This window comes from Pezoporus flaviventris, unplaced genomic scaffold, assembly GCF_033815535.1.
Source record: "Pezoporus flaviventris isolate CSIRO_AGI_PZ_B2104156 unplaced genomic scaffold, CSIRO_AGI_Pfla_v1 ptg000013l, whole genome shotgun sequence".
NCBI classification, from domain to species: domain Eukaryota; kingdom Metazoa; phylum Chordata; class Aves; order Psittaciformes; family Psittacidae; genus Pezoporus; species Pezoporus flaviventris.
Window position 1 is genome coordinate 5,587,768 of NW_026892561.1, and position 26,540 is coordinate 5,614,307.

Consider the following 26,540-nt stretch of genomic DNA (forward strand, 5'->3'; position numbering starts at 1 on the left):
TTGCAAGGATTAGTGATGGTACTGTACTTGCAGCAGTCTGGAGTTTGGACATTGCACAGGAGTGAGGCTGGAAAGCAATTAGGTAGCTGCTGATTAGGAGACAGTGGGAGAGAGGAGTCTCAGAAGCCAAGACGGTTGACCAAGGCATAGGAAGATAATGGCAGGAATGATTTTAGGATCACTGTATTTTCCATGGCAGGGGTTGGCATTCCATTTCCCTGTCTAAGCTTCCTCTTCTCCACCTGCAGATAGACTTATGATTGAAGACCACCACTGCCTGCATGCAGGCAAGAAAGGGCACACAGCCTTTGTTCACGTGTTGGTAGCGTTAGTTTCCCATTGACATAATCTTACGATTTGAATGCACATTCCAGAAGTAGGCTATCATCCCTGGAACAGAACAAGGACAGAAGAGGTTGTCAGAGGATCGGGAAATGTAGTGTACAGGAGTAGGAACGATAACGCTATCCCTCCACATCTGATTGTGATTTGATACTGGACTGAATCTAGAGCAGTTCCACTGCAGCCAATAAATCCAAAGCAAGGGAAAAAAAAAAAGAGATAACCAAATTTGATGGTTCTTTTATGTGTCTCAAAAAATTGTTTGCAGATAGATATTCACAACCCTGGCACTGTGCCTCTGCCCAGAATATTTGTCCAAATATTAAAAACTAGTAAATAAGAAAATGTACTTAAACGCAGTCCTGTGTTCATGAATTTTCAGCTAGCTTTGGCAGTAAGCCCTAAATGTGATAAAAGACTCTGCACCAATATATTCGGCTTTTCTCTGCTTGCCTTTTTTTCATTTGTCTCTATAGACAAAGCTGACAGCACAGCAGAGATCTTGAGATACAGCTGATGCATTTTTCTAAGCTAAAGTATGTTGTTAGCTCTTCTGCTAAAGATTGCAGCAGATTCCCAGCCTCCTTCCACAAAGTATTTGTGGGAATACAGGCTGCCACTGAGCATCTTGTACTTTGGATCTTCCTTTGGGTCCTTCAACAGCAAAATTCAGCCAGTGCCTTGTATGTAACACCAGGTTGGAAAGTATTGCTGTGCCCATTTTACAGATGGACTTTTGAGGGACAGGAGGAATAAAGCCAAATGCTTCAAAGATACTTAGTGGAGGTTAAGTGCCGAGTTTCCTTTGAAGGTCTAAACCCAAATGATATGCTTGTGATCATGCAAGAGATTTGTATCGCCCATGGGAGCACAACCATTTTTTCAGGGTAGTGTCATAACCACTTCACGATCCTTTCTCTTTCTTCTTCCTAAAGCTCCAACTGACTTCAAAGGTGAAGAATTACAGCCTGCATCCCACAGCACTGTGAGCTCGGATGTGTGCACGGAGCTTTAGCCACACATACTCCATCAGGGATACTGACTCAAGTAAAATTACACAGGCAGTGTGAAGGGAGAGAAATTTCTGGAAGGCTGGGACTTCTTTTTTGTTCTCATATTCTCTTCCTTTACCCTCAAAGTCTTAAATAAGAAATGCAGACTGTACCTAAGGTCTGAGTTTGAGGTCCATCTATACTGTCCACAGGAGAACTGTAACCCAAAGTAAATAGGAATAGAAAAAAGACAGAGTTCTAACTGATTGAGTCAAAATATTCTTTCTTTTGAATACCTCTGAATGAAATATATTACTGAGTTTCCATGGGAAATCTGTAGCATGTGTGTGTATTTTATATGTATATATGTGTATATGTGTGTATATATATGAGTTGGTTGGATTCTCATTAAACTGAATAGCTTGCAGAGATTGGACAGAAAGGATCATTTCTCTCTTGTCATGTGTATCTACTACACAGTGAGCACACACTCCAGGTGATGGGTTGCACTGTGTTATACTACTGATCCAGCTGCTACTCTTCTACATGAACAGCAAAATTAGACGTTAGAATATTCAACACACATCATCCACCCCACTGTACAATTAAATACCAGTGGCAATATTCAGCTATTATCAGGTCAGTATCTCACCCATTGGCACAGCAAATGTCTCATCAATTCACTCTCAGTTCAGAACAACAAATAGCTATAATTAAAGTGTTTAAATTAATTTTTAAAGTGAATGGAAACAAAAATACTTGCTAAAGGGAAGGCACATCCCTCTGGTGCATTCTTTAGCCCATCCTTTTAAAAGAACCGGTTTTCTTTTTTCAGACAAAAAAACAACAAACTTAAATTCTGGCTGCAGTTAATGGCTTCCTAATTGTGTGTAACTGTTTCTTGACTTCCTGATCCCTGTCTGGTGGTTAGGAATCCAAAGGGTTTCTTAAATCAACAGGAGCAGCTGCCTCCTTGAAGCCAGGCATGGTGTATGTCACTGACTGTGGAAAGGAACTGCAATACAGGGAGGAGGGAGGTGATTAATGGGGCCAGTGTCGTAGCTCAGAATGTGGTTGCACTACTGTGTAAGGGCATACTTACTTCAGTCATTTATCTTCTGTCCTCTGCCACACACATGCAGAAACATACATGTATGTTTTATTTTTGACAATCATAGGAATACAGGAATGCACAAGGTGCATTGGGACCTGTAGCTGATATTGTGCCTCTAGAGGTGATGCCTTCCTTTGTCTTATTTCTTGGACAAGCTTGTGAAATGCTGACAAAACCCAGTCCTTGGTTTTAAATTTCTCTCTCAGACACTGGGAAACTCTCACAGAAGGGAAAGAAGAAAAGGGAGGGGAAAAAAAGGCAAGCAAATGGCTCCATTTGGTGTATTTTAGGTTAGATAAAGATGAGTTAACACATTGGATGTGGATATATTATTGCAAGTGATGAAGTTGCACAAGCTTGGCAAAGACCCTCTTGGTCAGAGTCTGATCACAACTTCTATCCTCAGTATATCTAGACCCAAAGCATCAGAGCTTTCCCCTGGTTGGAATGGGATGCACGAAGTCGTTGGATCCCCCAGCATTGCTACTCCTGCTTTGGGTAAGAGCAGGTTGTCCCCACTGGCAGTGCCATACTTTCCCCAGAGCATCTCAGGTGCTTTAAGGCCAGGTCCCATCAGTTCCCAGCCTTCACTTCCCTTCAGCCAAAAGCAGGGAAGAAAAGACTTCTCTTATGTGGGTGTTGATGTTCCCCAAAACTTTCACCTTCCATTTCCATCTCTGAAGGCTGCCCTCACTCCTGTCTGCTTAATCAGAGCTCTTGCTTGTCTCTCTGTTATAGCTTGGGTCTTGGCTCATTCCTGGGTCTGCTCCCCTGACTCAAGCTGTCCCTGGGGTTTCAACCTTTCTTCTGTGCCTATGAACATTTCTCCTCACAAAAACTGGGACTGAAGGAACAGTTCTTGTGGAAATCTCTTCTTTGGAATGTTCCTGGGATTTCTGTGTTGCAGTACATGGTTTTCTCTGGCATGATGTAATAGTATCTAAAGCTGCAAGAAAACTGAGGCGTTTACCCTGTTTACATCTTCATATATATGGATTTGCTAACCTTCCCTAGTTTAACTGTTATGTTGTTAAAATGGAGCATGTAAAAGCCAAATATTGCAGCCCTTACTCAAGATCATAGTGACCTTGGCTGAGGACACATAACAGAATTTGTTCTGATATTAAATAGCCCATGAACTGTGTTGAACAAGGTGTAATATTCAGCAATATCCAAATAAATGGTTTAGTAACTCATCCAAATGTAACACCTAAGACTACATCCTGCTGAAGGAATAGAGAAGAAACCAGGTTCTTAGCAGTGATTTGGTTTTTGTTTCTCACAGGCTCTAGTGGTTGGGTTTTTTTGTATGATAGTGATGCTCAGGTGGTTTAAATAAGGCTGGATTAAAAGCACCGGTGTTTTGGGGATTACTTAACCACTGTCACCTGACCTGCATTCCCTCTCCATTTCAGGTACCTAACTTCATCAATACAACACTCCCACCACATGAGCAGGTGACTGCTCAGGAGATAGACAGCTACTTCAGACAGGAGCTCATCTACAAGAGGAATGAGAGGATGGGGAAGAGAGTGATGGCGCTTTTAAGGGAGAATACAGATAAGAGCTTCTTCTTTGCCTTTGGAGCAGGTAAAGCACGACTTTTTCTATGTTGTGTAGTTATTGTGATTGGAAGTGCTCTGAATATTTCAGGGGTTCTGTCTCTGGCCCTGTGGAGGGGTTTATTTGGGGGCTTCCCTTTGAAGCAGAAAGGTTTTTGCTTGCTTAAACCTGCTTTTAAAACACAGTGAGTTGGTGCAGGAGGTAGGTGTGGGTCCAGCCATGCTGTGGACAGGCCCTACTCCTTTGCTTTTCATCCAGTTGTAGAAATGTGAAGCTGTTGATGCTTTTCTCACTGCTCTGTTTGTTCCCTTTGCAGCCCAACCTATGGGCTGCTTCAGGTGTGCTCACACCATGTTTGTGTTTGTAGCTACAGTGTAGGAGGTAGTTGAACTGCCTTTGAATTTGCAAGCCTGGGTACTGAACGTGGTGACTGTGGGAGTGTAAACCTTGCTATGGCATTTGCATGCGTGCGTGGTTCATGGTGCTGGCCTGGGGTTTCAAACCTTCTGGTGTTGCTGTAGTTCCTGTTTCTTGATGGCCGACTCAGCTGCTTTAGTGATGGGTCTGTACAGACTGGTGGTTTTGGACCTCGCACAAGTGTGTGAGTTATGTTTGTAGCTAAATACCAGAATGTTAAATCATTAAGGAGAAATCCAATGTGTCCTTGCCTGTTTAAATTCTCTCCATGAAGTCTGCAGAACAAAGATGTCTGTAGTACTAATGTGAATCTGGGACAGTATGTGCTACTCTCCTTTCTCTCCCCTTTTAAATGTTTTTCCCTTTCCAGTGTAATTCACTTTTCTCTGTCATTAAAGTATAAATAATAACTATTCAGTGAGAGTCCTGAGCACCAGCTTAAGTGGCTCTTTGAGCTCCCTCAACTTCAAGGAAGCCTGAGACTTGCATTGGGAACTGATCTGCTCTTCCTGTTCCCTCTCCTTGACAGTTTCTCATTCTTTGACAGAGCTTTGCTTCTCGTCCCATGTCTCTCGCTATGAACTTTGGCAACAACTCACTTTTTGCTACTCACTTCAGTGGGAATTTTGATTAAAAGCCGCAAGGTTTAGCAGAGGCACATGCGTTTTGATGTATTTGTTTTTTGAGTGTATCCAGACTGAGTTTTCCTAAGCTTATTTAATCTCAAGCTTGCCTGATGTTTCTGTCTGAGGAGTTTGTTTAACTGTTTTTACAGTAGGAAGATACATCATGGTGGTTCATAACTGGACAGGGATTCATAAAAAGCAGATTGGAGAGAAGTTTATCAGAGATTATTGAGCACAATGGTTTTGATTTAGTCTTCAGTTTTGAAAGCCCCTTAGTCAGTATATGATGGAGCACAGAGGGTAAACTGGACATCGCTGCCCACTTGTCCTGCTCTGTACACTTTTTCCTAGGCGTCAATTACAGATTGTGGCTTGAGACAGGATCTTGGAGTAGGTGGGTCACGAATCCAATCCATTGCAGCTGTTTGTTTCTGCTAATAACAGAAATGAAATTAAGCAAATGGATACTAATTCCCTAGGAAGTGACATTTAAGTTGTGGTAGGTTTGAGATTTCATTCCCCATCAGCCATTTCTGGTGATGCTGAAAACTTTCTGTGTTGCTGGATTATTTCTCTTTCCCAGCACTGACTGTAGCAGGACAGAACAGATGCATGCAGCTGGGTTTATGGAAAACCAGGGCGCAGGAGACACCAAGGAAAACGTTTTGGTTGGGTTCTTTGTTCCAGCATCCCGTTGGTGTTTCTCACTGAAGCAGGCAATCCCTGCAGGCCATATCACTTTAAGTACAATTAATTCCTCCTTTCTTTTCTGGGATGTTTTGTTGGTTTTTTTTTTATTTTCTTCATGCATGAAATAGTGAGAAAATGATTAATTTTTCAATGGCAAAACTTTTTTGTGTGGCCAAAGTGCAAAGTTCTTGATTTTCTCTTAGGATTCAAGTGGAGTTTTTCTCCTGAAGGTTTTTGTTGGGTTTTGTTTGTGTGTGTTTTCCCACACATTAAATTGTAAGACTGGCTTTTATTGATCCATTTGTGTTTTGCGTTCTTATATCTACTACTTGAATTAGCCTGTTTGAGGAAAGCACCTTGGAAAAGCTTTCCTAAACCCAGTGCTATGGGCTGAGGCTGCTGTAGGAGAGATTCCTACTTGCATGATTACTCTTTTGATTGGAATGTGGCAGGCAGTTAGTTTAGGTGCCTGTGCAACTCTATGTGTTTACAGCCCGGTTACTAGTGATATTATGCATAGAGTTTCTACCTTCTTCATCCTGCTTTGTTAGCAAACGAAGGCAAACCAATGTCTTTCAGCTGGTAGGGTTGTTTTTTGGTTTGGGTTTTTTTTTGGTGGAAAATTGGGCATTTGGGGAAAGCGGAATTTTTCTGTTTGCTTCTGAAAAAGCAAGTCCACTTCTTGCAGATGTTGGTCAAAATCCCAAGTGATTGGGTGTCGTTCTCCTCTGTAAAGTGGTGGTCCTGGTTAAATTGTTTTGCTATGTGCCATTTAGAACTGAGCTGCGAAGGCCCTGTGGTGCATTGCATGGGAGGTTGAGAGTCTGGTCTGTAGCTGAGCACAAGACTATAAGGGGACGGGTATTTGAATATTTAAGCAAGCTGGGGTAAAACTTTTAGATCCTCGAAGTGAAGCAAAGCATTTTTACACTGTTGAAAGATTTTGTTGTTGTTGTTCCAGTCAGAAGCATTAAACAAAAAAATTACACAATTCTAAAAGGAGCTTTTCAGTTTTCTGTCGTTTTTAAATATAAAAAGTAGTCTTTTCAATAGATTTTCCCCTTCCTCACCATCTGGGGCATTGCTCACAATTTAAATGCATTGGAGCAGTTCAGACTTTTAATTTATTCCTTTATAAAACATATAGAAGCAAAAATGGCCATTTATTCTTTCTACTTTCATTTCTTTCTTCTCTCCAAGAAAAATAACAGGCTTTGGGTAAAATGGGACCCAGCTCTGTGCACTTCATTCTTCTCCTGCCAGGGTTTACCGTATTCAGGCTTAATGTGAAAATCTCGCCATCCCTATAGTCACAGTAACTATACACTAGTAATGAAACAGCATTTATTGTTTGCGTAGTTAAATGATATTCTTCAGGTACCAGGCATGGCAGTTTTTCCCTTTGGATGAATAAAGGTAGTTAAATAAAGTACTTCCAAGAGAAATTTGGGGGGTTGCTTGGGTTTTGGGTTTTGAAAAACCATCCTGGATTGCTGGGAATTGTTGATCCATAATAACAGTGAAGCACATTAGACTTGATATATACAGGCAATTTATAAAGGTCCATTTACAGTTAAGAAAGAGAGAGGCAGCCAAGAGCACATGGGCTGTTAATAAGAGTTAATATTTTGGCAACTAAGACTATACACATGAAGTCAGTGTTTAAGAAAAAAAAATCACTCTGGCTTATTTCATTTTTATGGGCAAATAATTTTCAAGTAACACTTATGATAACAGATGGATAAATTTATGTCTGCAGTTAATTTCAACGATAATTTCCTTAGGATGTTTTACTTGCTTGCATTGCTTGCTTGCTTGCTTTCCTGTCAGTTTTGTAGCTGAGAGCTGAATTTACTACTTCAGAAATTCGGATGCTACTCCAGTTTGTGATGTTTATTAGCAGCCAAATCAGTAGGCTTTACTGCAGTGGGTTTGGTTATTTGAAATAATAAAGACATCATGGAGAATTGACTTGGAATCCAAGTACCATAGCATCTCCCACAGGAAAAGGGAAATCAAACTGTCTCTGAACCACAGTTGTGCAGTGAAGGAAATCACGTTTTCCTACTCCACCAGATCCAGGCAACCCCTTGTATCTGAGAGGTCAGAAGAGACCCAGGCTGTTGTCCATGATGCAGTAGAAGGCAGAGGGGGCTGGTGACTGCATCTCCTGATGAAGTCAGTGTGTGTTAACAGGCATTGATGAGTGTGAGAGTCAGACCTCTCTCCTTCAGCTGTGGGCTTAGGTGGCTGAGATTGGGTACCTGCTTGTTGATGGGTTAAGTTTCTGACATGATTGGCAAGGAAAAATAAGATAAAGGCTCTATTATAGATGTCTGTGTTATCCCATGCCCCCTCCCTGCAGGTGTTCAAGGCCAGGTTGGGTGGAGTTTGGAGCAACCTGATCTAATGGAAGGTGTCCCTGTCTGTGGCATAGGGGTTGGAACTTGATGATCTTTAATTCCAACCCAAACCATCCTATGATTCTATGAAAGCAGAGGAATTCATCCCAGAGTAGAAATAGCAGAAGTAGATTTTGATCATTTCTACGCTCTGAACAGATGAATTCTCTCCCCAGCCTGCAGTTTTCTCAGCCAGCGTTGGGCAGGCAGCATCCTCATCAGTAATGATTCTGATTATAAGAAATAAGACTGTTAACAGTAATAATAGAATCATGGGTTGGAAAGTAACCTTTCCAACCTCTCTAACAATAATATTATGTATTGTTTCCAAAGTCTTTCTTGAGTGTTATCTGGTGGTTCTTCATAACGGGACTTGGAAGTGGCTTGCACTGTGTTTTCACTAGGGAAGGAGAGAACTGCACAGCTACTCTACAGGGTGGAGTTGGTGTGGTAGCACAGTGAGAATATAAGATCTCCTCCTAGTCCTCAGCTCCAGCTCTTTCCCTTTTGCTCTTTCCTCAAAGGACTGCCTGGGGGAGTTTCAGCACCCATCATTTTAGATACTGCAGATACCAAAGATTGGAACAGACTTGCCCTTCACTTTCTAGAGTGACTAGGAACTGAGAGATGTCTCCAAGATTACTTCAGTCTTGTGTGTTCAGTGGTGAATCACCACTGAGACATGCTTATTTTTTTTTCCCTCCAAGAACTAAAGAGCATCTGTGGACATAGGTACCCAGATGATGCAGCTGTCTTGAACATGCTTCTTCCATGGTTAGAAGGTGATCACAGTTGAGATGGGACATGATGGCTGTTGAATTTGGGTGGATGAGGAGAGGTGGAGGTGGGATTTTTTTGTTGCTGGAAACTACTTTTTCTACCCAGTTTGTGCAAGGAAAGGAAGTGATGGCTAGTATATGCAGCTTAAACCTGAGTAATTAAAATCCAGAGAGCCTTTGTGAAAGCCACTAGCACTTTCCACCAGATCAGGCGCTCAGGTTCACATATGGTTACTTGAAAGTGTTTTTCCAAAAAGGAAGTGCCTTGAGCCACCATCCAAGGGCACACTGAGGGCTGGGGATTTACAGATGTTGAATATGCAAATAGCTGGTTTGCACTCCCAAAAGGTGCAGTGTTGTGTGCAAATCAGGCACAAAGATAAACCCACTGTTAGACTGCTAGGAATTGATTCAGCCTGGCATCAGAAGTCCGTTCCTCCATCTTCCAGGGTTGTGTAGCTCTTTCCCATTGCCATTCTTCATCTTGGATTCTCTGTAGAACCTAAAAGAAATAGAAGATGGGGGCGTGGGGGAAGGAAGCAAAAAGAAGACGCTTGCAGGCTGGAATATAAAGAGACTTTATCCCCTAGGACAGGCGTCCTGGTACAGCACTGATTAGTGGTGCTACTGACATCACTAGCACAGTTCATTGGTGAATTGTCTCGGTGGAGCAAGAAGTTGGCGACCAGGAGATTGAAGTTGGCGAGCCTACAAAAGAGAAGAACAGGGTGAAGTAACAGTTTGCAGATGCTAGAATTCCTTCTGCTTGTGTTTATTTGGGCATCCAGATGCTTATAGTGAGGTTGGCCTGGTTTTGCATATGGACAACTTTTGCCATTAGTTTTTAAGGCAAAGTATCACTTTGCTTTGAGAAATAAACTTGCATGCTAATTTTGACCAAAACCATGTAATTCATTCATTTAAAAGTCTGCATTTAACAGGCAATGCCTGATTGTCTTTTCAGACATTCTGTTGTAAATCAGGAGATACTTCACTGGGGAAAAGCTCATTCCAAGTGCAAATCCAGTCTGTAGCCTTTCAGAACAAAACAAAACAGAAAAAAAATCAAAAGGGAACTTTTTAAATTTACATTGGTCTTGTATTGTGTGGTGGTTTGGAAGGCCCTGAATATTTGCTTTTCACCTGGAGCTTAAACCGACAATGACGCCTGAGTTAGGGAGGCCAAAATAAACCTTACTGGGCTACCCTATTGTGAAAAGGGATCTACTGTTCTGAAGGCTGATTCCTGTAAATCTAATTTAAGAAATACTCCTGATGTTAGTTGTGGAAGCACAGTACAGCATAATGCAATGGTGAGAGCTATCTTGAGCCTGCTGTCACCTCTGTCAACCGAGGAAAGGAGAGACACTGCAAGTGAAAGAACAGATTTGTGTAACTGGATATGCATTTCACTTTTCTCCTTCTGTGTCACGACCTAAACTGTTGAGGGAAGCTGGACAAGCCCTGGGCTCTCCTTGGTGGCCTGGTGAAGAAGTCACTGTGTTCAGCAGGAGTCCTGCCGGGCCACTTCTCACCCTTGCTTTCACCATTGCTCCACTGAAGACAGATACACCCCTGCATCCAGGCCTTTATGTCTGCTAGTTGCAGGTATTCAGGTAAACGTTAAAAGCAAATAAAATGGGCCTTGCAAACCACAGTGTGTGCATTTACCATCTCTGGTGTAATTCTTCCCGTGATGAATGGGGAAAGTTGCCTGTGTGCAGTAGGATTTTGGTTTAAAGAAACATATACATTAATGTCAGCTCCTCTGGGTCCCTGACATTTTCATATTGTATTTATTATTACGCCCGTGCCAAGTTCTACTGTGTAAGTCTAATTCTGCCTGCCTGTTCTCAAAGAAAAGAAAGCTATATTGGCCCCTTCTGTCCTATAACATAGAGAATTTGGCTATGCCCTTGTTGTATTTCTCTTCAACATTTAAGATGTAAAAATGTAGGCATAATTCAGGAAATTTTCTCTTTCAGAACTGCAAAGAATCACAAGAGATTTACGCCCAGGCTTAAGCACTCTGCTGAACAGGAATGGGCTTAAACGTGGGATGAAATACTCATTCACCCACACACATATGCAAGAACTTGCTGTGGATCTGCAGGCCACCCTGTAAGCTCTCAGGAGATGAGGCAGAGCTTCCATATGACTCTACATTTCATAACAGGAGTGTTGAAATTAATATATGGATGCCAGACATCCATCATCACTTTCCATCCCAAAACTGTCTCATCAAAAGATTCTCAACTAGCTTTAACAGTGCTATTGGGAAGCTTTTATAAGGGCAATGTGGAGATCCCAAAGACTGGCAGTGTTCCTTTTCTACTGAGGTTTCTGTGGGATGCTGGTGTGGAAAGCAAACAGGATGCAGATTGCAAAAGATCCAAGGATCCTGTCTCGTCTGGGATATCTTTATGTGCTACCTGCAATGATTTAGGTGTCTCCATACCCGAGTGTACTTCCAGTAACCCTGCTGTGTGGTGGTATCCCAGAAGAGAAGGAAATTTGGCTAGCGGATTTCCTTAAATTCAGAGCCTGTTATGCTAGTATAAATCCTTCAGTGGTCTTTCACATCAGTGCGTGTTCGTGTTCCTTTCTGCTGCCCCTCCTGCCTGTCTGCTTACACCAGTGAAGGAGCATGGATGTCCCAAGGCATCCCAGACCACCATAGCTGTATGCCCTTCCAGAACCTCAGGCTATCAGAGCAGGAGCTGGGAAGGGAACTTAGTAGGGTAAGGAACCAGTTTGCACTGCTGGTTGTGTTGGTCTCCTACAGGTTCAAGCTATTTCTAACCAGTCTTGGGGCCAAGTTGCAGGAGGACTGCATATGGAGAAGAACCAGTGATCTTCTTGATGCTCTGGAAGTCAGGGCATGACTGCTGGCTAGAGTTAGTTGTTTTGCAGAAATAGATGTAAAACTGAAAGCTTCTAAAAGCCTGGCTGTAATTTATGTGGATTTCTTGAGGATTTTTACTGGTATGGAAACTGGGACTGGAAATCTCATTAAACTGGGCGTTCTTGTGAGGGTTCCAGGTTTTCTTGGTCATGGTTATGCCAGGAATACCATCAGAGCAAACTCACTGAGAAAGGATTTATGGATTTGGAATCGGATCTTGTTCTCACTGAATTAATGGTAGTTCTGCAACTGACATCAAGGTGGCTGGCATGTGCACCTGAATGAGACATTTATTTGTCAGTCCAGTCCTTTAATCTGCACTGCTGCTTTCACATTACTGAGAAACATCAATGCCCTCTTTATAAGCCTATTAAATCCTAGTTCCATTGTTGTTTTCTCTGGTAGATCAGAAGGGACGTGTCAAGGAAAAGAAACGTGTGTGCAGTATACCTCTGCCCAAAACCAATATTTAAATATCAGAAATGTAAAGTGAAGGTAGAATTACTTAGAGAGGCAGAAGGGAAATAATTAGTGCTCCAGCCAGCAAGAAGAGATGTCGTAAACTTTAGTTATTCACCTCTCTTAGACATTCAAAACACAAACTCTGCCACTGTTCAGCTATTTTATAGAGACCTGTAGAAAGCAACATAGGTCTGTTGGACAAAATTGCTCTGGTAGTAACTAAAACTGGGCTCAAACCCAAGTCCAATAGCTGAGCTGCCATCTGAAGTTGGAAAAAGTTTGGGTTCATGAAGCCTGAATCTCTGCTCCCTTTCTGCTCTGTGCAGTAGACCTAATGAAACCATGAGTCTGGTCTTGACTGATGGGGAGTGAGAAGTAACTCCAATCCATGGAAAACACTGCTGTTTCAAATTATTTTTTAAGAAGATTATTAACAAAACTTGAAAATACGGAAATTCTTAGAAAAAAAAAGAGAATACCAATATGCTGGTACTGGGGTGCTGCTTTTGATAAAAGCTCCAGAGCTATGGCTGCTGGAAGCCCATAGGTGACTGGCTTGGAGGTAGGGAGTCCCGTAGGTCTGGCTCTTGGTAGACAAGTTTGCTAGAGAGTTGTGAACTGAGAACTGGCAAAATTGGATTTCAGAGCTACCAGGCTTCACTTTTGCCAACTTCCAGGCAGGCAGGGGAGAGAGGAGGCAGGTGAATAAGCAGAAATCTGAATGAATCTGTCTTGGAACTTTGTTTTTCAAGAGATATTCAGTAAAACCCACCAAATGCTTTGGTCTCGATTAAGCTGTTATCCATAAACTGAAAATTATTCTTCCAGATAACTTTCAAATACATTTTCAATCTAAACACAGCATTTTGGTGGAGTTCCGCTTTGGATCTATCCCTGGCAGAAAAGTGAAGTCTCCACCATTTTCCCAGAATAATGTTGCAGGCCTGAAACTTGTGTCTGAAATAAATAACCTGAGGATTTTTAGTATTTTTCTTCACTTTATTATGGGAAATACCTGAAATACTGAGGTTTGCAAACTTTTAAAGCTTGTATTTATACACTGAAGGTAAATGGAGAGAAAAATTGAATGCCACCACTGGGTTAACTCGGTCTGAAATTCGGCACCAGTTTTCAGTATTTACACAGAATTCACATTCACTTTGCGTTTTTCCTTGAGGTGTTTGAGGTACAGTGAAACTGCTGTGAGGTTCTTATCACTTAGCGATCTGGTCTGGTTCCAGTTGAAAACGTTGCGGTACCTCTCACTGGGAGGATTGGTTTAAAAGGAGCAGAAATCTGCCAAAGAAATAAAGACTTCATTATTGACACCAATGCTATTTTTAATCTGGTTTCCTAAGGAAATGAGGCTTAAGCAATCACAGTATTTGTGAGTATGCGTGTGTGTGTATAGGTGTGTGTGGGTATGTCTTTTCCCCCTCGTAAATTTTTCAACTTGATAGAGCCTCCAAGATAATAAGGTCTTGCATGCTTCATGACAATAACCGATTGGATAGGAGAAAAAAGAAAATCCTGTTTGCGTGCACTGACAGAGCACAGCATAGCTCAACTTCTATTAGATCTGAGAAAATCCCTATGGGAGAAGAAGGCAAGACACATCTCTGTGGACACTGCATTTTATGGGTTCCTCTGTGTGGGGGAGGATGGAGCGCATAGTACATATATCGGTCATATAAGTCATATATACATGTATAAGTCATGGCATGGTTTGAGCAGAACAGTGATTTTTAGAATTAATAGCTATTAACCAGAGTGTCTCGGGAGCCACGTGCTACCTCTGGACTGCCCTCTAATGAGGTGTTCATTCCTGAGGCCAGAGCAATATTGGGGCAGGTTTGTAAATGTGACCGAGGCATGGCTCCATGACCCTCTATAAACCTAATGAGTTGAGTCGTGGGCACTCAAACTGTGCAGCCTCGCTATTGCTAATTGGCCAAGTGTGCCATTAACCGTGCACCAAAATGTTCTTAAGTAGCCAAGGGGTGAAAAGAGCATCAGAAACCCCTAGGAGTCCAGGAGGCAGCCTGGGGCAGCATTCCTGTGTGCAGAGTTCAGGAACGCTTTTCCCAGGATGAAGGTCATTCCCTTGAAAGCTAGAACAGCCCCACTGGCACTGGGAACAAAAATAAGAAACGAAGGAAAGAGTAAAGCATTACATGGAGGAAGATGGTTTTGCAACATCAGCTTATCACGAGGGGATGGTTGTCCATTAGCCGTTGGCGAAGATGCTCAGAAAGCATAGTGATGAGGAGAGTACTTGAAACCTTTCCAGAGCAAAATACAAACGGGGATCAGAAAAGCCAAGACAGAGTTAGTTCTTAATTTTTATTAATTTTCATTTTCCTTGAAAATGAAGTTTATGTATCTAGTATCTTGGTAACAGTGATAACTTGGGAGTGGAGCTCTACCCCCTTGAACTGTAGGTGCCTGAAAATTCAGTGCATCTTCTGTGTAAGATCATTTCAAACCCCCACAGGACAAATCCTCCCACTTATCTCAGATGCATGTTTTAAGATGGAAGGAATCGCCCTCTGGAGACATCTTTCCACTGACTACAGAGGAAACCTAGAAAACTGGCCTCCAACAGATGCCTGACTTTCAGATGAGTAGGATTAATTGAACCCTGAGAGTAGGAGTGAAGAATTCAGGGTGGTTTGTCCTTACCTCTACCTGACCTTGAGCAAGCTGCTTAGTGTAGTAAGAGCTCCCTGAGCAATGTTTTGCATTGCTGCCAATGACAGAGCCTTACTAGTCCTGAGGAGAACTTACAAGCAGAAGACTGACACAGGATTGCTTTCCATCATGCTTTGGAGAGCATCTTGGCATGGATTCTAAGAGAGCCCTCTGCCACCACATCTGGAAAACTCATCCAGGGCTAGGTTTCAGTGTTGTGGGAGCGGGAGCTGCAACCTGCTGTAGCAGTGCCCAATTCTTGCATCCTATTGTATGATAAGGTTGAAGCCCAAAGTTGGCCAACTGTTTTGTTCATTGTTCAGATCCCCCTGTGAGGCCCACTGCACAATGCACTGATTGCATAGGAGAGATGTGTAAAGCGTTTCCATCCTTCCTCATATCTTGGCTGAAAGGAGAGAAAGCTGTGTAGGTATTAGCACATTCATTCATAAGCTTGGTCTGCCTGGAGCTGTGCAAAGGAGATAGAACTGCTGACAAGAGAGAAGGCTCTCCTTTCTGTTCATCAGTGATGGTTAGCCCCTTTGCAAGGGAATAAGCAAGCAGTTAAAATAACAAAAAAATACTTTGACATACCACGTGTCTGATTTTTCACCGTTCTCTTAAAGCAGCAATGCAGCCAAATCTGTTTAAGTGCTGTCAGTGAGGAGTGATTCAGTCCTGGAGACCCTCTGAAACAGCCTTCTGATAGAACTTGCCTTTTTGCATGCAAGACATAGAGAAAAACATGAAAGTGTGGGGGTGGGTTTTTTGTTTTGGGGTTTTCAGTATTATGGATAGCCTCAGAAGATAGCCTCCCCTGTGGGGCCACTCACTAAGTCTGTAGTATTTATTCAGCATCTCCCTCTAACACCAGCATCTTAGAAGTTGTCTTCCTGAATTTACATTCCCAGTTCAATCGTCTCCCACACAATAAAAGCTCCAGTGTTGGCTTGCCTTTGACTTCAGTGCTGCACAGTGCTCATGTCAAAAGGGAGCCCTTCTTCCTGGCCTTTTTGTTTTGCTTAATACCTGCCAATCACCCCGCTTGCCATTGCCCAAAGTTTGTTGTCTTTGCAGTTGGTAGCAGCGTGAGCTACCAAAAACCTCGCTGAGCTTGACAGGGTGTTCTGTTAGCCTAACCCTAACACACGATCTTCCACCTCCCCAGCACACAAAGGGCCTTTTCACGGGCCCACCACAGCTCGAAGATTCCATTTCATGTGTTACAATTAATCTGTATTTATTGCCACTTATCTTAAATGGCTAACAATATCAAGAGTTTAAAAAGTGCTTTCAATGTCAAACTGGGTCAATTAAAGCCCTACTTAAAATATTTGCGAAACTTCTAGCCTGAAAGTTGCCCCCTCAGTCTGCTGCTAACCAAAATGGTTTAAATAAATACACACAGCTTGAGAAGGAGACTGACGTTTGGTAAAATTCACCTTGATATTTTGGTAGGACCCAGGGTTAATTTCCTTTCTCCTCTTTTTTATAAAAGGAGAAAAATGAGCCGGTTGGGAATATTTGGAAGATTGCTTCAATCAATTGGAAAAAAAAAATCTCAGGAGATACCCTCAAAGCTTTAATGGCAGAAGAGACCATTAGATTGACCAATATGATCTCCTGGAATTCCATCCTGTTCTTCTGCGGACCCTAATTGCATGTGTTTAACTCTGAGCTTCAAACCATGGGCCACGTGCAGCACTTTTACTATTTTCTTTAAGCTCCTTCAGTGTTGTGTGTGGGCATGGGAAATAAAGTACTAAAACATGAAATGCTAAAAAGTTACAGTAGTAAAAGCTGTTCTTTTACTGTTTAGGTTGGGTTTTACTGATGTTTGAAGGTGGCTGGAGGGATCTACTTCTTCCTTTCCAGAAAAGTCACCAGTTCTGTGTTGAGCTCTTCAAAGAAAGCTCAGTTTGCAGAATGGCCTTTATAAATAAGTGCTCATGAGCTGCCCATGAGAACTCCAATATCGTTCAGCCAAGGTTGCACTGTGTTGGGATGGTGACGCATCACGTGGAGGGAGTCCCAGGAGGGATCCCCAGGTAGGGCTTAGTTGTGTTGGATGCAGGAAACCCACAGAGTGAGAGCCTTCTCCTTAGACTGGCGGAATTAACAGCCTAAAGGTCTGTCCCCGTGGAGCCGTTTGGACTTTAAGCTCTGATCCTCAAACACTTACACATACCGTGAGTAATGACACTAATGAATTTGATTTCCTATGGGTTTAGGTCATCTGCTCAGATTCCCAGCAGTCTAATAAGGTTTGAACTGTAATGGAGGCGTTTCTATTAATTAGGGCATTTGTAGTGTCTTTATGGGTCTCTTGATGTTCCCAATAAGGCTCTCCCTGCAACTTTTCTTTCCACATGAGAGGTTGGCGAGTCTATCCAGCCGCCTGTTTCCATAAAATACATGTAAGAAAAGACTGCCTTGGAGACAGCTACTCTTCTGTCTAATAGATTTGCCATTTGCCCATGGCTTCAGAATATTTCAGGGGAGATGATAAAAACCAAAGTATATGCACAAAGGGACAGCAGGATCCTGTAAGCATGACGTTCTTTGGAAGCAAGGCTAACATGAGATTGCCATATTTAGGCAGTGTAAATACTGCACAACTTGAGGACACCAAATGGGTTTGATCATTTCTTCCTGTGGAATACTTAAACAAATCCAGCTTTCTCAAATGATCTGTAAGTACCTTTTTATAGGTTAGGAAATGCATCTTGAAGAATTGCTTATGTGTAAGAAATGCCATTTAAAAATAGCCTTTTTTTTTTTTTCTTTTGCTGCTTGGCATCCATAAAAGCAGTATGATAATATCAATTTGGAGGATAGCAATATGTTCAATATTAGTGTTCTAATGAGTGCAAAGATACTGGCTTGTGGACGTGCTTTTATTGCTCATTAGTTGCTGCCATATTTGTTATTCTTCCTGGTTTTGTTTTTAATCTCAGTTGCTGTATCAAGAAGCCAAGTGATGCTGATGACTCATTACATCGCAGGAATGGGAAACAGCATAGAGCTGACAGCTTGCAAACAAGTCATAGACTGAAATATGTTTGCATAAACTTTGGGGTTTGTTTTAAATGCTTGCAAGGGGGAATACTGCAAGTTTCCCGTTACTGCTTCTCATCCCCAGATTGCCGAGTCCTACTAGCCCGGCTTCAGACATGTGTGGCATGGAGCCTTACATGACCCTGATGCATTTAGATGATCATATATCTATATTTATTTATTTGGTCAGGTAGATGTATTTATTTGGTCGGATCCAAAGATCCAAAATATCTCACTTAAAAAGGTGAGGTTTGAGATCTTTTTGAAGGCTGTTGGCTTTGGCAGTGTTAACCAAGGCCCTGACGGGCTCTTCTCAAGGACAAGGACTACTGCCTTGGACTGACTTCTTGTTAAACTCTTTCATTTCCTGAAAGAGCCATTAACAGACTGCATGTTAACATTCAGAGCTTTCTCGTACAGATCTGGATACCAAAGTGCTCTGGCCAGCTTCACAGGAGGCCAGTGATGACAAGCTGAGAAGTGTAACAACAGGGAGGTGAAAACTCGGAAACTTGGTGGCAGTGTGTAGTAAAGGAGGAAACTAGTCGTATCCCAGATGGAGTAGCCTAGCTCTACACATCTCTGCTAGGAACATTTGATCCCATAGGCTAATTTCCCTTGAATTTGATGGAAAGTAGATGTTCATGTGGTTACGTTTCTATTTGGAAAGAGGTGGCTTGGGCAAGAGGAGGAAGTTTCTGTTAATATTCCCATTCAGGAAGAGGCTGTGGTGTAAACTCAAATTCACTCCTTACTAGGTATTGGAAAAGGAACTCATTCTCCCAACATGGATCTGTAGGGAAACATACTTTGCTGGTTCCATTGATCAAGCAAACACTTGTATTTTGTGCTATTTTCTACTAAAGTGTTCAGGCTCTCACCTCCTCAGCTGCTCCCATTGGATCCAGATAATGAAATTAGAAGGCTTTGCCAAAACTCGACTGCCATGAAGGAGGTACTTGATTGAGTCTCACCAAGGGGCCAGCAGAGAGGAGGCTGGGTACCAGTACAGTATGGCACAGGCACCAGTCTAGTATTAAGAAAATACAAACACGGTTGTGTTGAAAATCTCTCCCTGCTGGGTGAGAAAAGGAAATGAATACAGGAAAATAAAACTTGAGTCTTAAAAGGGAAAGGGCTTTGTTAAGTGCAGTCTGGTTACAGCCTTGGATCACTGTAACTGTGGGAAAATGTGTACCCAAGCACATATTCCTTTATTTTGTTAATTCTGCGCTGTTGTGCATTGTCCCGGAGTTCAGTGCATAGTATGGAGGAGAGCTGGATTTAATTGTCCTGCGTTTATTGTACTAAAGGAATGAATTATGAGCCACTTTACAGCATCTCCAGTGAAAGTGATTATCAGCACTGCTCCTCGCCAGAGATATAACTCTGTCAAGCAGACTCCCTCCTCTCTTGGGTTCCTTGGAAAAAGCTTGTGAATTTGCCTTCTCCTGCCAGTGAAAGCTCAGGGTGAAACACAAAACCAAAAGCTGCCAATAGCTATATATTCAGTTCAGATGTTGTAGGAATTTCTTATTCCTTGGGGTTTTTTTTTCCTTTTTCCCCTGAGTGGAAGATCAGTCAGGATTTTTGGAGCGTGCAACTGAAATAATGCATCAGAATGCGTTCCCAGTTGATTGCTCTTTGATTTTGCAGGTGAACTGTGTGCTTGAGAAGACTTGGCTGTTGGGTTTAATTAGCTTTGACCAGGGCTCATGCACACTTACAGTACAATTGGTTATGATGCTATGGAAAGGCACCCATCGCCTCCATGCATCCAACTGTATCTCATGGCTGTTTTCACACTGCTCCTCCCTGCAATGCACAGGTAACCCCAGAAATAGGTTTTTAAGATGAGGTGTATGTATAAAAGGAATGTTATGAGCTCTGCTTTCAAGACATTGTACAATAACTCATCCGCAGAAGAGCAGGGAGTTTTGCTCTAGGTTTTCTATTGACTACTGCGATGTATTAAAGGACAGAGATGAATTGCAGTGACGATAACATTGCATGCCAGACAGATATTGGAGGGAGATAAAGAATGTCCCCCAGCACTGCAGAACAGCTGCAAGGGGAGATTTTGTGTCAAGGTCTGTTTAAATCTGCAGACTTCTTTTTGATACCCTCAAGAGATCTGGCCTGCCCTGTGTGCTTTGGGGAGCCGTGGGTCCTGTCCCCTCTGCTAGCTGGCTTCTTGTGCTGCCTTGCAAACAAATGTGAGATTTCTATGTGCTTGGAGATTTTTATGCCTGGGAGATTGCCCAGATTATCTATGTGCTGATTCACTTGTTTGAGATAACAACGTGTACACAACTGTGTAAACTCCTATAAAAGGGTGCCTTTCTGCACCCCTCCACATGAGCGGATTTCACATGGACTTATCAGCAGGTCTGCAATTGCCAGAAAGATTCTTCTTGAAAAGAAAAAGGGGGGGAAAGGGCTGTAAAGAGCCCTGAACTCTAATGGCACTGCTAGGTAGCATGTGCAATTCATTTAACTATGAGTCTACAAATGTGCTATTGGCTCATAGCTGTGGTAACACTCATGGCAGCAGTCCCCAGGCTGAAAACTGTCCTGCTAATTGATAACAGCTAGGAAGAGAGGTTATAGGGAGTGTGATAGTGACAGGACATGAATTAGGAGAGGAGCATTTTTGGTCGCATCTTCTGTATGCAGAGAATTATCTTTGAAACAATTCCCTATGTAACTGTGCTCACGCATTTTGGAAAATCAGCTGTTTAATGCACAATCTAGGGATGAGTCTTTTCATTTCTTCCATTCTGTCATTCAACTGATTTATTCCCAGTCCTTTGCCTGTATGTCAGAGGAGTATCATCTGTAACAGAAGAAATGTAGGAAAAAGGACTTGGAAATTTACCTTGTTTGTGGGCTGGAAAGATTGTCTGAACTTTGCACAGAGTTTCTGGGAAAACTTGTGGAATTAAACTGCTGGATGAGCCTTTCACGGGATGGGAAGTGGTGAGTGGCTGCTTTTGTTGTCCAGAAATGGGGCAGAGTCTCCTAGGAAGAGCTGGATGACAACCTTGTGACAAAATGATCCTTCAGCCCAGAATACCAATTCACCATGGCTTTTTGCAGGAATCTAAGGGACAGGTTCTTGGAGGGAGGGAAAACCACAGCACAATAGGATCAATATTTTATGCCCTGAGACTTTCTACTTTTTCCTTTGCAAATAGCTGTTTGCCTGGTGTTTGCTAGATTCATTTGGGACAAGGAAACGGGTTCATGTCCTCTCCTGGTTCTTGAGATAGCATAAGGATTTGAGTGTTTGGTTTGCTCTTAAGAGTGATTGCTGCAGGAGGAGGACAGCAATGGGTGGAGCATCCCCAAGAAGAGCTATTCCAGAAGCATTACTGCATAGCAGCCTATTGCACGCTCTACCTGTGGCTGATTTAATTGGGTGGCATTGCTCTCCTTAGGATTCAGTACATGCAGATCCAAGGGCTAGATTTCCAAGTACCCAAAACCTTAGGAAAATTTGGCTCTTCAATCAAATGGAAGTTAGGTGCTCAGTAAGTAGAGCCTCTGCTGAGGGCTGGGTTTTCAAAAGGCCTGAGCTCTTAGGCAGCAGTTTTGAAAACCTGGCTGAATTTCAGTACAAGAATGGCTTTAGAAACCTTTTATATCTTCATTGAGCACAAAAAGACTGAGTGTCTTGTGAGTTAGTACCTTCATTAAGAGAAACTGAATCCTGTTGATTTCAGTATGCGTTACGGCAGGATCAGACCCTTCAGCGTGTGACCTGTCAGCACCATACTTAAAAGCACTGCCATGGCAACAAGGGCAGCAACCCCAACAGCCTGGGAATGGGAAATGGCATGAGGTGAAGAAGGGACATCCTCTTCTCATTGATGGAGATTTTCCCATAATGGAAAAGGGGGGGGAAGCTTGATAAGTCAAGTGGTTTGATTCATAAGTGAACTTACTCTAAAGTAAACACAATGCTGTATGTGTCTCCTTTGCCAGTGAGATCATCTGTTTCTTTGTTAGGGAAGAAAACGTGTTTCCCTTCCAAGTCTAGGGCACTCAGGCAATTTAGATGAACAAATAAAGATGAGGTTTAGCAGCACTAAATAAATAAAATACAACTCTAAGTGGCCACCAAAGAACAGAGCTGCTCGGATGGAATAGTACTGGGACGTGAGCCAGGTGGCTGCTGTTTGCCATGCCTGCTTATGATTCCCCATCCAAGCACTGCTCTCATGCTTCTTGCTGAGGTAAGGTTTATGGCTGTAGCAAAACATATCCTGAGAGATAAACAAGCTATGCTACAGATGAACAGGAGGGCTGAGAACATAAAATAAATCTGTGCCTCTGCCGTGGTCTTTGCTGGAAGTACTTGGGCTCTTCCCAGAGCAACATAGATCAAGGCTGAGTATGGCAATGAATATTCATCTCGTGGTAAAAGTGGTGGATGTCTTGTTTCTGGTGTCTTTTACCAGCTGCATCCTGGAGTTGTTCACTTGTATTAAAGGGATCATTCCTAATTTTCTCCTCTTTGAGATTAGGATCTGGCCACCCCTTATTTCAGTGCTTCTAGCCATGGAGGAGGTGCACAAAATATCGTGCACATGGGGGAAGAAATCAAAACGTCATGGATTCAGTATGTGCAAAGGACCGAAGCGCTACTGGTTCATTGCTATTTCCTCATTGCATTAAGAACTGGTGTGAGTAAATATTAGCTGGATAGGACTCTTTGTCCTTCCATTTTCAACTCTGCACATTCTCCAGTTTGGCACAGAACTGGCCACTGCAAGTGGAGCACTGTGATATCCCAGGTGTCTCTGCTGCAGCTCAGTTTTGGGAGTGAGAATGATGTACTCAAATATCAACCTTACTGAAAACTTTTACCAGTCAAAATGCCTCATCCCACTCATGAACAAATCACTTCCATGCTCTGCTCGTTATGTAGCTTCCCTGTGTAATTCCAGGGTCCAGGTCTAAGATGGAATTATGTCCAGGGCATTAGTCCAAGCAAACAGGGACATGTCTCTGTTGTGTAGTCATGACTTTTGGCAATAGCTGTGTGTTGGCTCCACCCTTAGCGTGGGAGGCCTGAGAGATTGGGTTGGCTCTTGAACTGACAACTTGACTGGCTTCTGAACAGATCCCTGAGTGAGATGATTCACTTTGCTATGACCACGTGGCTGAGCTAGTGCAGAAGTGGTTCTCTGGTCTGCTCTGGAGTGAATGCCATAGCATTTACAAATTTAAACTACAAGAGCAGAGGTGCTGTAGGTTTCAGTATCTCTTCAGCATACATAATATAGCTGAGTCACGGAAACTCTGCAGTGGAGAATTGGTCCACCCACCCTGTCCATTGCAAGTGAGATGTTTTATTCTGCTTTGGTCAGGATCTCATGTACACAGCTGCAAAAACTGTTTCTGCAATGGATTTCTCAAGCTAGCTACCTAAAATGCGGGTGTTTCATCCGTAGCAGAAATAGGCACCTCCAAAGTTACTTCATCCATCCTATACAGTTCTTTAATATGCCAAAACTGAATTTATCTGCATTTTGCTGCTTCCTTTGTGGAGGAAGCCAATGCAACTCTCTTAAATTAGACATCTGATGTTTAGATGGGTGGGATTAATCTCTCTGAGAATACCCTCTAATCTGTGTTTCTTCTGTACCCGTACTTGTCCCTGACTTTCCAGGCTGTGTGCAGTCTGAATTTAAATCAAAGGCAATTAGCCAAATGCCTAATTCTCCTGGCAGTGTCGTAGCTGCAGTGTCACTCATACTGTCTCGGGACTTCTTATGATACGTTCTTGCTGTGACAGAACTGCTGTGCAGGCAAGCTGCTCTGGGGCTTCCTCTATTTCCTTTATGTGCTTATTTATTTGTTCAAGGTTCAGGGGGAAGTCTGGTTTGACAGCCCTATCAAACCTCTATGCAATTACATAGAAAATGTTGAAATAACTAATTTTAGATCCCATCATTCTCCTCCCTTTCCCATTAGTGCCTTCCTTGCCCTCATCTCGTTTGTGCCTTCAAACCCCCACCCCCCCCAAAAAGGGTTAATTTAAAAGAAAACAAACACCAAGAGCATATGTAAAGCATTTGACTGTATACACAGACTGGAATGAACCTAAACTACACCAAAGTGCTTATTGATAGGTACTATTAAACAAATTAAATCTTTCCAAAGTTGAGTTACTGTAATATAAATGTAACTGATGTGGGCTGTAAGCTGCGTGCAGAGCAAATGTTGGTATCGACGGGATACTCGATGTAATGTGAAAAAGGCCAGTGCTTTGGATCCAGATGCATTTGGCCTTTGGGTTTCACATCTGCTATCTTTAGACTTGCCATGAATGCGTACTTGAGTTATAGTTACCCTTGTTAGTTATTCGTGCTGTTATTAGAGGTATTCTTTGTATTACCTCATTGTTTTAAGTACAAAGACCTGGATATTCGTGGAAGCTGACTCCAGGTACTTGAGTGAGGGAATTACATTAGTTATTCAGACATTATAGATTTTCTCATGTATATATCAAGAGTAAGAAGTGTACCTCTCCAGGGAAAGCTGCAACTCTCTTAGATTAATTTCACTCTCAAAGCATCTGTCTCTTTGCATCGACTCTAACGGAGCATAAGTAAAATGCTGTGGTTTAATATTTAAAGTTAGGTAAAATCTGGGCTGGGAACTGGTACATCCCAAGGACCTTATAAGGGGAACAAACCAGTGTAATTCTTCCTAGTTGACAGATAAGAGACTGAACTAATATGCCCAAAGCAAAACAGAAAGTCTGTGGTAGATTTAGGAACTGATTGTGGTTGTTATGACCTTAACTGTTTTCATGCTATTGCCGCTGCACACAGTTGGTGTTTTACATCGCTCCAAGCAAAATACATATTTCTAAGGTATTGTTAAGATATCTTTCTCTGTGTGTAAATATATATAAGTAGCTGTTAAGATACACCTCAGTTTCCTGATGCCATAGTTAACCAGGTGCTGCTGAAATGTACCTTTATTTCACAAAATGCCTGCTCAGTCCAACAGAGCTTTGACTGGTGTTGGATTGGAAATGCATCCACTGAGAATTACTGAATCCAAAGACCTCACCTGGTTTGGGAGCCCCCTGAGCTGCAAAAGGCTGGAGGCAAAGGATCCCTATGGAGCTGCCCTAGTGTTTGTCTTCCTCAGTGGACATCTGCGTTGGCCGTTGGCAGTGGTGGGATGACGGGTTACACCGACCTTTAGTGTGAAGCACCTCTGCTCTTAGGTGATTGTGGTAGAAAATATATATGGTCTGGTGGGCTTAGCTTAATACTGGTGCACCTTTCCATGTCCAGAACATGGGAAGTCGACAGCAAAACTTGTCCCAGAAACAGGGAGAAGAGCCTGGGTGGGCTTCACAGCATATTAAGGAGCACAAAGCATGAATTCAACCTTTTGTTCAGCTTTCCAATAACCGCAGTGCCATGAATACTCACAACTCCAACACTGACGATCTCATGGGATGTTGTGATGCTGCTAAATTTAAAAGACTATTTTTAGCATAAACAGTTAAATCACGTTGGGAAGCATGGTTCTGATTATAGATGTGTAACATGTTTGCTGTAATAAAAAACAGAACCATGTCAGGTGATCTTGTTAATGCAGTATTTGTACACTGGGGTAATAGATGCAGTTGTGGCTAAAAGACAGTGTAAAAAGATCATTAGTTCTATTTGAATAGCAATTCTTCATTTATAAACTTCAGCAGAGGAGTAGCTAGAAGCAGAGGCAAGACCTGCTGGTCTTGAGGTTGGGGAGGCCTATAAAATGAGAAACATGTTCCATTCCCAGGACAGATGTCCTTTCCCCATTGCTGATTCTCCTCAACACCTGCTGCACTTTAGACATATGCTTACCTTCAGCTTGACTTCACTTCAACATAAGCAGTGCTTAAAGTTAACATGTGCTCATGGGCTTTGCTGGATGAAGACGGACTTAGGTGTGTGCCTGAAACTTCCCTTTAAATTGAAACCCTTCTAAACAGTTTCTTTTAAGAGTGGCAAGAGGGAACTTCTGCTGTCAGAGTTGCTGATCTTGATTTTATAAGGGGCTCAGTGTGCTTGGAGGTGCTGGAATCATAGACCCTTCTCAGCCTGGTCACCCTGGTGAGCATGTCATGTTTATGATATGCATTACTGCCAGCAATCAAGTTCTTAGCCAGTACATGTATAGCTGGCAATAGTGGGCAGCTTGGTGTAGAGTGAGCCTGTATTTGCCTCAGGCCATTAGGCAATGGGAATGCTTGCAGGGTTCACCGCAATGATGGGTGATGGGACTCCTCACAGCACTGCTTTCCAGTTCATTTAGTTCTGGTGCCCTTTGGCTCTAGTCAGCTGTTTCTACAATTGTAGTGTGTGTCTGAGCTGACTAAGAAGACTCTGAGCCCTAAGGTATTTTGAACTGGGGAAACATGGGGAAGAACATATGGAAGAGCATACTCATTACTTACCTCACCTGTCTGGTCCCCTGTAGGTCC

General features: G+C 42.5%; 1 protein-coding gene across 2 annotated transcripts in view; it reads left to right on the plus strand.

Moving 5' to 3' along the window:
- TRABD2B (TraB domain containing 2B) overlaps positions 1–26,540 on the plus strand; it is a 294,974-nt gene that overhangs the window by 170,162 nt on the left and 98,272 nt on the right. For both annotated transcript variants that reach the window (XM_061451306.1, XM_061451305.1), the window contains exon 4: positions 3,864–4,038. In XM_061451306.1, coding sequence (XP_061307290.1) covers positions 3,864–4,038 — 175 coding nt within the window. The remainder of the gene's footprint in view (positions 1–3,863; positions 4,039–26,540) is intronic.